At 36.7% G+C, this 16,780-nt stretch overlaps 1 protein-coding gene across 2 annotated transcripts in view; it reads right to left on the bottom strand.

Moving 5' to 3' along the window:
- Nucleotides 1-1,986: 1,986 nt before the first annotated feature.
- The window catches only part of FAM199X (family with sequence similarity 199, X-linked), a 29,461-nt gene continuing 14,667 nt past the window's right edge, over nucleotides 1,987-16,780 (bottom strand). Inside the window, exons 3-6 of one of the 2 annotated variants that reach the window (XM_002831947.6) lie at nucleotides 11,660-11,809; nucleotides 11,250-11,411; nucleotides 9,559-9,825; nucleotides 1,987-8,256 (exon numbers count right to left, since the gene is read on the bottom strand). In XM_002831947.6, the coding sequence (XP_002831993.1) occupies nucleotides 8,086-8,256; nucleotides 9,559-9,825; nucleotides 11,250-11,411; nucleotides 11,660-11,809 (750 nt within the window). In that variant the 3' untranslated portion in view covers nucleotides 1,987-8,085. The remainder of the gene's footprint in view (nucleotides 8,257-9,558; nucleotides 9,826-11,249; nucleotides 11,412-11,659; nucleotides 11,810-16,780) is intronic. The other variant, XM_054544916.2, reaches the window with a different exon arrangement.

The raw sequence follows: 16,780 nt of genomic DNA, 5'->3' as shown, positions 1-16,780 counted from the left end.
CTGTCGCCCAGGTTGGAGTGCAGTGGCGTGATTTTGGCTCACTGCAACCTCCGCCTCCCAGGTTGAAGTGATTCTCCTGGCTCAGCCTCCTGAACAGCTGGGATTACAGGTGTGTGCCACCACATCTGGCTTTTTTTTTTTTTTTTTGTATTTTTAGTAGAGACAGGGTTTCTCTGTGTTGGCAGACTGGTCTTGAACTCCTGACCTCAAGTGATCTGCTCACCTTGGCCTCTCAAATTGCTGGGATTACAGGCGTGAGCCATCGCGCCCAGCTGAAATTCTTTATAATACAAAGTTGAAAATACATAAATCCAATCTAAATACATATTTTTAAGCTAAAAAAGCATCTAACAGGATCCTGGTAACCAAAGGAATAAACTGGAATGTTAAAATGTTTGCTCATTACAAAGAGAAGCAACACTATACCTAAATCTAGTATCTATCAACTTATTACTAAGAAACAAGGACACTGTAATACAAACATCTCACTTACCATGAGATCCAAACTGATGGTGAGAGGGCAGAGGATTGTCCAACTCAAGTAACAGTGATATGAAGGCTCTCACAAGAATTAATAAAAAACACTTTGGGCTGGGTGCGGTGGCTCACACCTGTAATCCCAACACTTCGGGAGGCCGAGGTGGGTGGATCATCTGCGGTCAGGAGCTCAAGAACACGTTGGCCAACATGGTGAAACCCTGTCTCTACTAAAAATACAAAATTAGCCGGGTGTGGTGGTGGATGCCTGTAGTCCCAGCTACTCAGGAGACTGAGGGAGGAGAATCTCTTGAACCTGGAAGGTGGAGATTGTGGTGAGCAGAGACTGCACCACTGCACCCCAGCCTGGGCAACAGAGTGAGACTCCATCCCCACCCGCCTCCCTCCAAAAAAAAAAAAAAAAAAAAAATAAGAACAAACACTCTGAGGGGATGATTCCGAAATTCACGTTTCTACTTATTTGTAAGCATAGTTTTAAACAACTGGAGTCTTCTAAAATGTATTCAGTTCTGTGTCGCAGCACTGTAATTTACAATTGCTTTTTTTTTTTTGCATCAAAGGACTAACTCACAGAGAAAGCTGCATGGCAGCACTCTGCAACAATAAAATCTGTGAAACTGGCCCAAACTTCTCACATTATTCAAACATTAAATCTTAGTCATAGTCAAATGAAATGGTCACTATGATAAATTTCTCCATTAAACCACCAAGTTCTCAAATTTGGTAGTGGCTTTAATGAAGCAGAAAATGAAATACAGGCTGGGTACAGTGGCTCACACCTATAATCCCAGAACTTTGGGAGGCCAAAGCAAGAGGATTGCTTGAGCCCAGGAGTTCAAGACCAGCCTAGGCAAAAACCATTTTTTGTAGAGACCTTATCTCTACAAAAAATTAAAAAAATTAGCTGAGTGTGGTGACATGTGCCTGTGGTCCTAGCTACTTGGGAGGCTGAGGTGGGAGGATCGCTTGAGCCTGGGAGGTTAAAGCTGTTGTGGGTTATGATCACACCACTGCATACCAGCCTGAGTGACAGAGCGAGGCCCTGTCTCAAAAAAAAAGAAAAACAGTTTGATCTCCCTCTCACACCAATCACCTACAACAGTTAACTGTGGGCAGCAGTTTTTTAGCCACTAATTACTGTTCACTGATAAAATGATGATAATGGTCACTACATAAACCAGCAAATCTCTAGAGCAGCACTGTCCAACCGAACTTTCTGTGATGATGGAAATGTTCCACATCTCATGCTTTTCAATATAGTAAATAGCCTGTAGCCACATGGTAGATACTGGATACTTGAAGAATTGCTAAGGAGACTAAAGAACTACATTTTAAATTTTACTTAACTTTAATTCATTTAAATAGACATATGTGGCTAGTGACTACCATAATGGATAGTACATTATGTATTGCCCATTATGGTAGTCACTAGCCACATATGGAGCTCTAGAGTACCTAAGAGAAGAAACACACACATGCACATTTCACTTAATATCTAACTCACATTTATTAAAAATTGAAGATTACAGAAAAGCATAAGATTGGCGTCATTAAACAAGCTTAATTAACTTACCTTTGACTAATAAATGAAAGTATTTAATAACACTAAAGAAATTTTGAGAATAAGTTCTATTCCAACCTTAGAAATTAAAAACAAAAGCAAAGCAGCTATTCTCCAAAGGAGAAAGCAACCACAGATCTCCCTCTAGTGGCAAAAGATAGAGTTGCTGCTGAAAAGCTGAATTGCTCCTCCATACATAGAACTGCTCAGACTTTTCTTCTATAAAATTCTAACTTAAGATTCTAAATCAATATATAAGGAAATAGAACTATTTTTTGTCAAAAAAAAATTAGACCTACTGCCCAGTAATAGCATGGATTAAAAAAATTAGACAATTTTCACTTACTATGAATGCTAATCTCTCTAGAAATCTGATCTCTCCAGAAAAAAAATTAGTTTTGCCAATGACATTTGGGTATCTGGGGCTTTCACCAAATAAAAGTTTATAAAGCCATAACCAAACTGTGAGCAACAGAAAAGGGAGCAGTTCTCCTCTGTTGGTAAATATTCTGGGATAGAGCATGAAAGGAGCTGACTCAGAAGTATAAAGTAGTAAGCAGCAGTGAGTGGGTTGTGTAACAACTCAGGGTACATCAAAAGAAATAATATAAGAGTTCTTAACCAAAACAACACTTTTCATTCTGGTATTCAGTTTCAAAAGACAGCTCTGCCACATTGCCAGTTTTAATTACAACCATACACACTCATTTAGATTTCACTATTGAACTACTTTCAAGTACAAGAAGGAACTCAAAATAGAAACGACTTATGATACAACTATTGTTATTCCCTCACAGCTTCAGGGAAAACAGGCTTTATATACACTGTAGTAAGTACAGAATGTACAGAAGACAGTTATATATACAAAAGTGCATTAATATAGTAATACATTTAGCAGTAATACAGGAAAAAAAAATCCTGGTTAACAATCTGATACATTACAGTATTTAAAACTACTTGAAGATTCTCCAAACCAGTCAACTTCCTACTTGCTTTGGTTATGATATTGCTGCTACATAACTAATCTTTGAAACGAAAAAGCAAAAACAAAAACCCACAATTTGAAATTTTTACCCATATGTGAATTGTTTTGCATATACTTGTTTACCATTAATAGCCTTTGACAATAGTCCTTAAATTCCCAACACAAAGGTTCAGAATAGATAATACTTGTTAAGTGAGAGTACTCAAATAGGAAATTAAATGGATCCACTACAGGAACAGACATTATCTGCTCCATTGCTAAAAGCCTCAGCTAGATAACCTAACCACAAATCTCAATTTCAGTCTCAGTTTAAATCCAATAGGTCAGCTACTGTTAAAAGAGCCAGCAGCTCCACAAAACAAGTCATGGCTTCAGGCCACTGTTCCTTAGAACAATTCAGAATATTAAGTGTTAACTTGTTATTTATACATATAGTCTACAACTACCTTTACATAGTCAAATGTATATGCATAATTAGAGCAAGTCTCCCCTTTTTCACCCCCATTCCTCACCACAAAAATGAACACAGATTTCCACAGGTTTTGTTGGACACAAAGATGTGACAAAGAAATGTGACAATTAAAAAAAGTACTACATATAGAATTTAGAGAAGATCAAACAAGTTTTTCTGAGTTCGGTATGAGTGTCAAATTAAAATTTAATTTGCCATTATATGTTCTAGGTTAAAACAGTAATTACCTTAATTTAAAAAATAACTAGAGGGAGAGCCAAAAAGAAATAATTTTAATGTTAAAAAAATAAGAAAATAAAATTTCAGTGAGTCAACTCAGATCTTCAGCAGTACCATGCAACTTCCTTACTCTTAATGGCCAGTTAGAAGAATTTTCAGAATTCCTTCTAAGGCTTTTGGAATAAGTAACTTATTTTCCAAAGAAATAAGACCTAAGCATTATAAGTAGTTATGTTCCGGATACTATGCTAACAAAGATGCCTAGCTTAAAATATCTCAGATAGTTTTTATTCACTTAGCATAATTTTATTTTTAAGACAAAGTTTATCTTACTTTATCAGACTTAAAATGAATCCAAAGTTACCACAGTACATATGTATACAAATACTTATTTCCTAATTAATAGTCCTTTCAGAATTAAATTTACTTCTAGTTCAGACATGTTGAATGAGTCAGTGCCCTCAACATCAACACTATTATTTGAATGCAACTAGGGATTTTCCTATTAATTGTCCCAAACTATAAACGGACTGCGAGTACCCTCCACCAATTCCAAACAAATGTTTTTCTTGAAGACAGAAGTGCTAAAAGTTCATTTGTTAAAGGAAAGAAGAGGAGTGTGTTCCAGCTATTACACAAATGAATTCAAAGAATTCCTAGAGAATCAACTTGCTACATAATCTCTGTCCTTGAAGTGCTTTTGCCGGTACCTTGAAAATTATCTTTCTAGATATTAAAAGTGATCTGGTTTGAAGAAGTATCCTGGCATACGATCTTTTTCAGAGGAAAAAAAATACATTAAGCCATATTTTAGATAACTTTCAAGGCTCTTCAATGATCTAGCTAGGCCGAAAATAAAGTTACGCAAATGAAACTTAAGATTTGAAGGTTTTTGTTTTTATACTCTATTAGCATTGATTGGTTCAATTTAATGGCTTTGCTTACTGATATCCAATTCCATGGGCATTATGCAAAACAAATTACAACATTTGGATTGTTTTTGAGTTTTGAAAAGCCTGATATTGACAAAAACTAGAGTTCACCACCTTTAAGGCACATGAGGCTATACAGAGTAAGCCACAAACAAAAAGTCTCTGCTGGAGAACCCAGAAACAAACAAGACTTCTATATTGGTTGTGTACTAATATTTCTGGCTAAAATATGAAGACATTTGCTATATTTTATAATTTTTAAAGCTCATCAGAATCTGGATACTGCTATAGTTTCCTGTAATTTTTCCTTTATGAGAGGATTTAGCACTTTTAAAAGCTAAATAAAATGAGAAGTTCACCCAATCTATAATGAGTCATTATTTGATAAGTCAGTTTCTGAGATTAATTCAGCAATATCTAATTCACTCAAGGGACAGAGGAACTGGACAAAACTGCCATAGCCTAACAAAAATGAGGTAAGTCTCATGAAAAAAAGTGTTATTTTATTCTAAGTTCTTGTTGGGAGAGAATGAACTAGCCCTTTACACCTCACTACACATTATAATACATCACCTTCCTTTAATTCAGTTGCAAAACTATAGAAAAATATTACATATGTCATTTTGTTAAATGCAAGTCTCATCCTTTAGAAAGCTGCGGTAGGAACTGAGATACTACTATAAGATCTCTAATGTTTCTGGATAAATCTGTGGGAAATGTATTATGCCCTCAGTTAATAAGGCTTATTTTCAAAGGGGAGACTTAAAATTTGCTCCTATGTCAGTTCTCTACAGATGAGAACCAATACTACAGCAAGTAAGTCTTGCCTTTTTATTAATTAATTGGTTAGTTAGGATTTGTATTTAAAAATAAATACTACTGAGTTGGATTGTTTTAAATTGAACTCAGAGATATACCATATTGAATAAATTATTACTTATTCCAAGAAAGAAATAGTTCAAACTTTGAATTATCTACACAAGACATTAAAACGGAAAAAACGTATAGCACATGAACAGAGACCAAAGAGCTTTTTATGTCTTTTTCTGCTAGTTTCTTTTTTGGGGGGACAGAGGACTATTTAATCTCCCTCTTCAATCACAAGCAAGCCCAAGTTAGTTAATTATTTTCTTTTAATCAAAGGAAATATTTTCAATCTCCTTCAACCCAACTTTATGGACTATCTCTAATTTATAGTACTATAATGACAGTTCATCTGGATTTACACAAAATTTCATGATGCACTTCTATAAACATTCAAACCTTTACAAACTTTAAAAATCAACTTTGTGGCACTTTGGTAAACTTGCTTAATAGTGACTCAAGTTAAATTGAAAGTAATAAGACTATATGATTATTGGGAGAGTAGGGGAATTGGTCTTAAATTATATCATGACCTTGTTTAGGGTTTTCTTTTACTGATGACCATTAAGTAAATAGTTTCCAAGTATTTGACAGATAAATGGTGCTCTATGGTCTCCAAAAGTGGCCTGCTTTCCTTGAAGAATAGGTAAAGACAGCAAGCAATCATTCTGTGGGATTTTGCTTTTGCTAAGAGCAGGTAGAGAATTTAGATACAGTTACTATGCTCTATTTGCTCTTCCTATACTTGGAAGGGAAAACAGTGAGGTTAAGTTGTTCCACTTCCACAGAGTATTCTGGTGTCTATCCCCAAGCTCTCTTTGGGTCCTCTAAGCTGGTTAGGAGAACCAAAGAGGGGGAGGGGGAAAGTAAGAAAGACTACTCCAATTGAAAACCATAGACACATATGTTTTATTTTAGTAAAAATTTCAAATTATGACTTTAGTAGTCTTTAAAAGGTTACAACCATATCATGGCCCTTAGCAAAGGTGCAGTGTATTAATTTTTATCCCCAGTTTCCATTCTTTAACCTTCAAGGAACGAAAATGAAATCAAAATTTTAAAACACATGATTATAAGCCTTTGTATCAACTGAGAATTAAGAATTTAAGTCATGAATCTTTTTCTTAATAAGCTACTTAACATAACGAAAAGTAAAAAAAAAAAAGTAGAAATCTTACTAACCTCTGTACTCTTAGAGTTTGAAAAATATCGATTACAGCTCTTCCTACAGAATCACGGTCACCTTCAAAATGCTATCCACAATATAAAGAAAATTATGAAAGTCAGAAAGCAGCTTGATTGTCAGTAGTATCAGTTTCCATCTTCTTTAACCCATGTGAATGTTCAAGACATGTGGTAGAAGAAAAGGAATAACGCTATTTCTAATGTTCATGATAACAAACACTCTAGGAAAACATTTAAAGAAACTCCATGATTTCACAGTTAAAATTAGAGCTCTATTAATAACCAACAAGCTAAGGTGTTTTCTATATCTCATTGCTCTGTATATTTCTAGCAATTTATAGAGAAGTTTAGCAGATCTACAAGGGTTTTCATCAGTTAATTTTCAACATTAACTAGGTCACATGCCAGAAGCTGTTATACCAAATATTTAAAAATTAGAGCTGTGCTGAAAAAAAAATGACCTACAATAAGAACTTGAGAGATATAGACTGACTTCCTGCCTGAGACAATTTTACAGCCTAAAAATTCTGAAAGCAACAGAAAAGCAGAATTGCTTATTTTGCCTAATTACTTTCACCATTTAAATATTAATCAACATAGCATCAAGTCTAAAATTCAGCCACTAGTAACATTATTTCATCAGTAGTCATCACTTAAAAAAGGATTCTGAACTTATATAAAGTCAAAAACAAAAATAAATCTAATAGGAAAAAGATAAGGGCCTGTTCTAATACCTTTGAGTCAATAATGAATGAAAACAGACAGAACTAAAACTAATGAAGGCACTATCGTAAACAGCAATCCACACCTTGCCCACCCCCCACACCTCAGAAAAGATTTCCACCAGGAATCAAGAATTATGCTATGGCCCTTTAGGAAAAGTAAACTAAGAAATTGTAACATTAAGAAGGGAACTAAATTATGATCTCTACACATGTATGTATACTGACATAATAAACTACTGTCAGTACCTTGAAATCTTCTAAACTGTGTAAGTACTAGTCTTTGAAGAAGCCCACTTCACCGCCATAAACTTTAAACAGTCAAAACGTTTACCCAAAGTAGTGGTTCTTAAACTAGACTGTGCATCAAAATAACCCAGCACTTGTTAAAAAAACAATGCTAGGCGCCTCCCTGTTGGTTTCTGATTCACTAAGTCTGGGGGCGGGGCCCACTAGTATGCATTCCTAACAACTTCTCAAGTGATGCTGAAGCTGCAGGTCTTGGGATCACCTGCCAAGAACCACTGGCTTAAATTATTAATGGTACATCAGCACAGCCCTAACCAAAATTTTGGTCAAGATGCATGTAAACCCATAAGGATGGAGTATTTTAATGCTCACAAAGAACGTTGATAAATTCACCCTTATTACATCAAAACATCAACATCTGCTTCATGGTCTTCCTCAGTCACTTTCAAGGACAGCACTTCTTCGTTAAGGAAGAGCCCACTGAGCCTCTCCTTCCGGGCCTGCCTCTGCTCCTTCAGCTGCCTCTTGCGGAAGGCCTTCTGCTGTAACTTCCGCTGCTTGGATCGCTTCTGTCAAAATAAAAATTTCTAAATCAGTTTGGTTTAGTTTTTGGCATATCCACCCCAAAATGTTTTGTGGATCAAATTCTCTATTTTCTAACTTTAAGAGCTGTTCAAATCCTTCTGTATTATGATCCTTGTTCCAATAAGTGAGCCACTGGCTTAGGCTTAAAAATGATTAAGATTCCAATTTTGTGGTATTTGACCAGTGACTCTTCTGATTAGGAAGGGTTGAGACAATCATTTTGGCTAGTGATAGATAACAAGTCACTTCAAAGACTTCTTTTTTAAATTCCATTAAGGTACATTGGTACAAATGCATAGTGAACACACAATTAATACTAGGGGACAATACTGAATACAACTGTGGAGAACATTGCCCAAATCTCTAATACTTATGATTCTCAGGTGCCTTTCATCCAAAAACACTAGCAATCTTACAATGGCAGGTAAAAAAAAATCATGCCTTTTTTGTAGTAGGTGAATACCATCTTAAAAATCCATCAGAAACTCAGTGGGTACTCCCATCCTTGTCACTGGTCAACTGATACTAGAAAGGAATGACCACATATCTACAGAAATTCCTTAGCAACTAACAAAGCTGGCTATGTTTCTGCTACTTCCCTAAGAACCAGGGAAAGAATCATTGTGTATCTTCAAGTCACCACTGGGTCACTAAAGAGATAAGATTCTCTCATCATCTTTAAACTGGCTCCAGATTCTTGCCATTCCAAGGAATCAAACTCCCCTGCTAAGCCACAGGACCATTCTAAATATACTTATACCTTCTTTTTTTTTTTTAAGTGCCCGACAATATTATACAGAACTTTCTCAACTGTGAAAAGAGTAGACAGAAATTATAGAAAGTATTAGATTTTTAAATTAGCTAAGAAGAAACATTTAAGATTAAAACATTAAGAAAACATTTAACACACACAAAAGACATACACAACATTCTTAGGAGCTAATAGACAGCAACATCAGCAACGTAGTGAGATTCGCTCAGTAGTGAGTTGCAGTCAATATTGCAATCTTGAGAATAACTCATTATTTCCACCAATTTATCTTACTTAAAACATACACAAAAATCAGGTAAGATTGAATGCAATATGGTTGTGGGTCAAAACAGCATTTCAAAGCACTCAGCCTAGAGTGCTTTGTTCAACAGCAGAGCATCCTGCTTGTTCAATTAGGACCAAAACCCACAGGCATCTAGACAGCAGGATCATTTTAACTCTTCAAGAAATTTATATGAAGGAGTACTAATGTTAATATTGAAAGGTAAAGTTTTGTAGTGATTAGACGTTTTACTTTTGAATCCCGAATCCGCTCTGCTGCACTTGCAGACAGGTTGCTGTCACTGTGTGCTCGACTCATGTTGGCACTGGAGTTTGAAGCAGAGTTTCCAACACTGGACCCACTGCTGCTTGCAGAACTGACCATGCTGGCACTGCTGCTGCTGGCGCTGGCACTGGCACCGCTCACTCCACTGGTGCTTGCACAACTAAAGTTGCTTCTCTTCCAGGCCTCTCTTGCAGGCCGTTGGCGAGGGCTATGTTCCTTGATATAGTTTCTGACCTTGGGATGCACAAACACAAACTGGTTAGTGTTGCACCTTGATGTTCTACCTTCAAAATGCTGGGGGAAAAATAATATTGTACTTAATCTAAAAGATTGTCAAAAGTGCTTCAGATGCATACGTAAGGTAGAATAGAAAGGCTAAATTTAGAAATAAGTACTAGAAAATAGACAATGTTCAAAATTCTAGAAAACATTTATAGAGCTGGATTTTAAAAGCACATAAAATATAATCAGTAAATGGAAGGCTACTCGCCTTCAGAAATTTAGGACTGTAAAAAAAATAGCACTCAAAATACAAACTAACAATAAAATAGATGAGATTAGGCATTTGTTAAAGGTCTCCACTTAAGACAATTTAAGTAAGCTGCTGATTTTATCTAACATGAGGGTTTCCTAAATCTTAGCTAGGGGCCAACGATACCTGTCTTCAAATGCAAGACATCAATTTATCATACTAATGAAAAATTTGCTGGAATGTAGAAAATTATAGTATGTCTGTTGGGAGAAATACTGAAATGAGAGAAATTTTTCATAAATGATAAATGCAAAACAAAGAAACAAATCAAAAGTAGAACATAAGAACGTAAGTATTCATTCAGCTACGTACCAGAAAAAGAACAGCAAAAATTGTATTTAGAAGATACCAGAGGCCAGGCGCAGTGACTCACGCCTGTAATCCCAGCACTTTGGGAGGCCGAGGCAGGTGGATCACGAGGTCAGGAGTTCAAGACCAGCCTAGTCAAGATGGTGAAATCCCATCTCTACTAAAAATACAAAAAATTAGCCGGGTGGGTTGGCAGGTGCCTGTAATCCCAGCTACTTGGGAGGCTGAGGCAGGAGAATCGCTTGAACCTGGGCAGTGGAGGTTGCAGTGAGCCGAGATGCGCCACTGCACTCCAGAGTGAGACTCTGTCTCAAAAAAAAAAAAAAAAAGAAGAAGAAGAAGAAACCAGAGTACCAGAGATGCGTATTTCAGAACAGCAGAGGGAAAATTCACTAAGTTTCACCCTAGCCTGGCTCAATTATTACTGCATAAAACTACTCAAATCCCTCAGCTCAGATGTTTATCAAAGAATAGCTCTCATTAATTAGTATTCTGATTGTCAATTAGTCTCCTGTAAACTGAGTTAGAATAAATCTATACCTTAAACTAACCACTCCGTAAGTGGTGACATTAAATTTCAAATCCTATACAACTGAAAAGCAGGTTCTAGATTCACATTGATCCCAGAAAGGTACTGGTAGGTGAGATGTACATAAAACCTCTTAAATCAATGTGCCATCATTTTTTCTAATATTACCTTTCGCAGCAGTGATTTTGGCCTTAATTATCTATGTATTTACATATGATTATTTTAGTCCACATTTTATAAGATGGTGGTATTTTTAATAGGTAAATAATCTGTATTTTCTTTCCATACCTGCTTCAGTTTTTCATCTGTGAGACAGTTAAGTTCAATAATAAACTCACTGTCTGTAGGGGAGATTTGAGCAGAAGGATCAATGATCTTAATAATATCAAGTTGCTCCCGAAGACCCATCTCAGTACTCACTTTCCGACTCAGATACTCAATATATTCCACCTATGTGATGAAAAAATTACAACAAATAAGATCATTACTAAAACTTCTGATCCTTTATTACATCAATTATAATGTGTTTACATAGCAGAAGCACTTAAGGTTATATTTGTTCCCTGAAATACAGTTAAAGCTCAAATTCAGATTTACTAAGCAATCCACATTTCCCCAGTAGCTTTAAACAGGCAATAAACTGAGCTTTACCTAGTCTCCACATAAAAGCTTTTAATTAAGAATGTCAAGATCTTTACCTGCTCATCATTTGTCATTGCACTCCAAGGGAGTTCATCTAAATTCCGGTGCTTGTTTTTCTTTTTAGGAAGCAGGCAAGGTGAACTTGGAATACTGGGTATGACATCAGAAAGTACATCACTCCCACTGGCAATGTCACTGCCTGGTAACTTTATAAAAATAAGGAGGGTGCGGGGAAAGAAAGCAAAATTTTTTTCAGACTACATTTTAAATACTACAATATATTTTCCACATCGATTAAAAGTTAGTTTATGAGACTGATGTGCTGCTGGCTGTGCTAAGAGGGCTTCCTTTAATATAAGACTAATGGCAGCCGGGCGTGGTGGCTCATGCCTGTAATCCCAGCACTTTGGGAGGCCGAGGCAGGTGGATCACCTGAGGTCAGGAGTTCGAGACCAGCCTGGCCAACATGGTGAAACCCTGTCTCTACTAAAAATACAAAAATTAGCCGGGTGTGGTGGCGTGTGCCTGTAGCTACTCGGGACACTGAGGCAGGAGAATCGCTTGAACGTGGGAGGTGGAGGTTGCAGTGAGCCGAGATCGTGCCACTGCACTACTCCAGCCTGGGAGATGGTCAGACTCCATCTCAAAAGAAAAAAAAGAAAGAAGACTAATGGCAAATATAGAATCAGAAGACATTAATTCTGATCCATGCCTATTTTATACAAAGCAGCAACATAAGTATATAAATATATATTCTTTGCATATAGTTAGTTATTCAATGAAAGATGTTTTTGAAAAGCTTAGACTTGTAATCAAGACTTATTAAAATGGTAACCGAAGAGTCAATCATCATTAAAGTTTTCAATGTATAATGAGAATATGACTAGGGCCTCCACACTGTAATGAATAAGAAGCACTGGTCTCCATCTGGGGAGACCTGAATGATGTGCCACTAACTGGCTTTTTGCCAGAGACTGTGCTAAACATACTGTCAATATAAAGATAAATACATCTTGGTCTTTGTCCTCAAGTCTGTATTAGTGACCTCAAGACAACTAAAATAAATTAAGGCCGGGCAAAGTAGCTCACGCCTGTAATCTCAGTACTTTGTGAGGCAGAGGCAGGAGGACTGCTTGAGCCCAGGAGTTCAAGACCAGCCTAGGCAAAGTGGCGAGATCCCGTCTCTCTAAAAAAAAAAAAAAAAGTTATCATGCCTGTAATTCCAGCACTTTGCAAGGCTGAGGCTGGAGGATCGCTTGGGCCCAGGAGTTCGAGAGCAGCCTGTCCAACATAATGAGACCTCAACTCTATTAAAAAAAAAAAAAAAAGAAAGGAAAAAAAATTAGTTGGGTGTGGTGGCACATGCCTGTGGTCCAAGGTGGGAACATCACTTGAACCTGGGAGGTTGAGGCTGCAATGAGACATGTTTGTGCCACTGCATACCAGCCTGGATGACAGAGTAAGACTCGGTCTCAAAAAATAAATAAATAATAAAATAATTTTAAATATGCTGTTAAAATAAAGCAAAACACTTTAAGAACCAGAAGTATTACAAGAGAAAAATTGTAGACAAAGTGTAGACAAAGGAGAAATAAAAGCAAGCCTAACATACAGAAAATCAATTTAAGACAAACAGCAAAAATACGTGCTATAATTTTATATATATTTATGTACATTTTTGCACATATGCATATACTCATGTATATGCATGGTCACCGCCATGACCAAGGTTATAAATATATCCATTACCTCCAAAAGTTAGAATGGATTTAATTTTAAATAAACATATTTAAGTCATTCATCAAAAAGGTAAAGTCTTTTCTTCTACAAGGAGCACATGACAATTTTCAAATATACTGACTTCATTTTTACAAGGTATAAAACAGTACCTTTTTGCTGTGTTTTGGTTCTATAGAGCTTGCAACTGTATCTGAACTCTGGATGATTTCTAGGCTTCTGCGGTTACCAAAAAAGCAAAGAGCTACTTTAGTCATGAAGACTATTGCGATCACATGTATTTGAACTCCTACTTTGTACACAGCAGTATAATAGGTACAGGGGATTCAAAGCAGTGTTAAGTCCCTACACAAAAACTTTACTTGGGAAAGTAATACAATAACACAGACATACAATTATACCACACAGCACATGATGAATGCTAGGTTTCAGACGACAGGTCATCAATGGAAATATCTAGCAGTGGGTTGAAGCTACAGGATTAAAGTTTGGGAGAGTTGCAATGGACTGCAGGCAGGCACTGGGGAATCAATAACAAAGAAATAAATGAAACCACAAAGATAGGAGTCAATCACTATGCAAAAGATGACTATGATGTTTAGAATGAAATTGTCTAAGAGAGAGGCCATTCTTTCTACATCCCCATAAGTAGCTACTACTCTTAAAAACCACATTTTCACTATGACAGTTATTGACAAGTCCAAGTACATAAGTGACTAACAACAATCTGTATAACTTCTTTTAAAATCTCATTAATGGCTGGGCACAGTGGCTTATGCCCGTAATCCCAGCACTTTGAGAGGCGGAGGTGGGTGGATCATCTGAGGTCAGGAGTTCGAGACCAGCCTGGCCAACATGGCAAAACTCCGTCTCTACTAAAAATACAAAAATTAGCTGGGTGTGGTGGTGTGCACCTGTAATCCCAGCTACTCAGGAGGCTGAAGTAGGAGTATCATTTGAACCTGGGAGGCGGAGGTTGCAATGAGCTGAGATCGTGCCACTGCACTCCAGCATGGGAGACAGAGCGACCATCTCAAAAAAAAAAAAACAAAAGAAAACAAAACATAAAATCTCATTAACTAACACTGCTTGAACTGTTCACCCTTGACCCTAATTGTTATCTAGGTGGTATTATGAAAGGATGATTGCTGAATACACATATGAATACCATCTCTTTTTCAGCCTTTAACTGCAAAAAAGAAAATGCTTTGCTATTTTCTCTTTGACTTCAAATCACATCAGAAATCTCCCTGTGGCCCCTAAAAAAAAAAAAAGAGATACTTCTTATCAGACAAAAGGCCTCCCCTACATCAAGTTCCTTTGATAAATGAGGTAAATGGAAGAACTCTTGAAATACCTATACTTTCAAAATATAATAAAAAAATTCACCTAAATCTTGGAGAATATCTGCTAGGCACTTAAATTTGTACCTTTACTTCTCTTTATGCATTTGTTGGGGAGGGAGGGGTGTAAAAAAGGTAATTAATGGTACCTTGGCCATTTTTTTTTCAGGGATAAGTAAAAAGATCCCAGAGTTCAAATCCCAGCTCCAGTGCTCACTAGCAGTGTGACCTTGTGTAGGTTAGTTTGTTTCTTTGAGCCTCAGAATTAGCAGTAAAATGTGGTCAATATCATCAATCTCAAAGGATTGTTGAGTGGTTTAAATGTGGTAACATGCCTGGCACACAGGCAAACACTCAATAAAGAGATATACTTTTCTTTTTCCATCCCTTGCCATGGTTTTGGACCCTTGAAAAAGCAGCACAACCCCTCAGAGAACGTCACATGTTGCTAAAGTGCCTGGGTTAATTTCACAAGGTAGTGTTTCAGAATGATAGGGGAAAAAGGAAAAGATATTCAGGTAAGGAGAATAATTTAGTAAAGTCATAGATGGAAAAATACATAGTATGAGGTGACATATATTCTAGATATCATATCATTTAATCATATGTCAATATGATTAACACAGAAAATCAGTGCTAGGGATTTGAAAGCTCAACAGAAGAACCAGAAAGTGTCATATGATACGCAGAAGTAGGCCGATAACATTTTCTAAGAAGTAACTTGATGAAACTGGTCTTTAGGGAAGATCAGCTAAAAAGCACTATGGGGACAAAATAGAGTGAGGAAAGATTGGAATTAGATAGGAAGCTCTTGTAATCTAGGCGTGGATGAAAATAAGCAAAAATGGAAAGAAAAATGGGGATAGGAAAAAATGTAACATGAAAATTTACAAAGCCGAGCGCAGTGGCTCACACCTGTAATCCCAGCACTCTGGGAGGCCGAGGTGGACAGATCACGAGGTCAGGAGTTCGAGACCAGTCTGGCCAATATGGTGAAACTCTGTCTCTATTAAAAATACAAAAATTAGCCAGGTGTGGTGGCATGTGCCTGTAGTCCAAGCTACTCGGGAGGCTGAGGCAGGAGCATCGCTTGAACCCAGGAGGCAGAGGTTGCAGTGAGCCAAGATCGCACCACTACACTCCAGCGTGGATGACAGAGTAAGATTACATCTCAAAAAAAAGAAAAAAGAAAAAAAGAAAAAAGAAAAAAAAATTACAAAGCGGTTTGATAACTGAATAGATAAGGTAATAAAGAGTCTCATGTTGAGACCAGAAAAAAACTGGTGACATTTCAGGTCATACAACTCACCCAGAGTGATACACTTAAAGACCTCAATTTTCATAGCAAGGTAACTGAAAGGATGTTAAAGATCTTCTAGTCCAACATCCTCATTTTACATATATGAAAAAAATGATGTCTGGGGAGGGTCATACAACTAGTGGCAGAATCCAAAGTAGGACACCAATCTAATGCTTTCAACTATGCTAAACAGTTTTGCCTGTCTGGTAAGTTTGTAATAAGAGAGGAATGCAATTTGGGATATAAAGAGTTTGTAGTGATAATCGGAGAAGCAAGCACAAGTGTCCTTTGGACAGACAATAGTAATTTTTCACTAAGTTGTAAGACATGTCACTAAGCAGAGTCTATTTATTTCCGTGGAAACACTGTAATTGGAAGTTGCAACACTGCATCAAGGACTCAGCATCAAATAATGGGTTAGTATTAAATATTAAGGTCATCTAAGTGGAAATGTCAAGTAGTCAATTGGAGATACGGGATTAGACTAGCGGTTGTACAGGAGAATTGTATGGGCTCCTATATATTTATTAGACCAGCAATTTTCCATTTTATAACTGATACTATATTTCAGAATAAATACTTCATAACTCTCAGCCCATATTTTTCATGGGCAATATTTGGCATATTTATATTATGATCAGTAATTGTGAAACATAGGGAGACTTAAATCTCTGCCATATTTTCTGCAGAATGCAGCAGAATTTTATGAGTAAGCTCATTTCTGTAACAGCTGATATGTAATTTCAGATTGCACCTCTAGGTTTCAAGTGTGACAGCTGATTACTCACTGTTTAAAT

This window comes from Pongo abelii, chromosome X, assembly GCF_028885655.2.
Source record: "Pongo abelii isolate AG06213 chromosome X, NHGRI_mPonAbe1-v2.0_pri, whole genome shotgun sequence".
Lineage (NCBI taxonomy): Eukaryota > Metazoa > Chordata > Mammalia > Primates > Hominidae > Pongo > Pongo abelii.
This window is presented reverse-complemented; position numbering and strand designations above follow the sequence as displayed.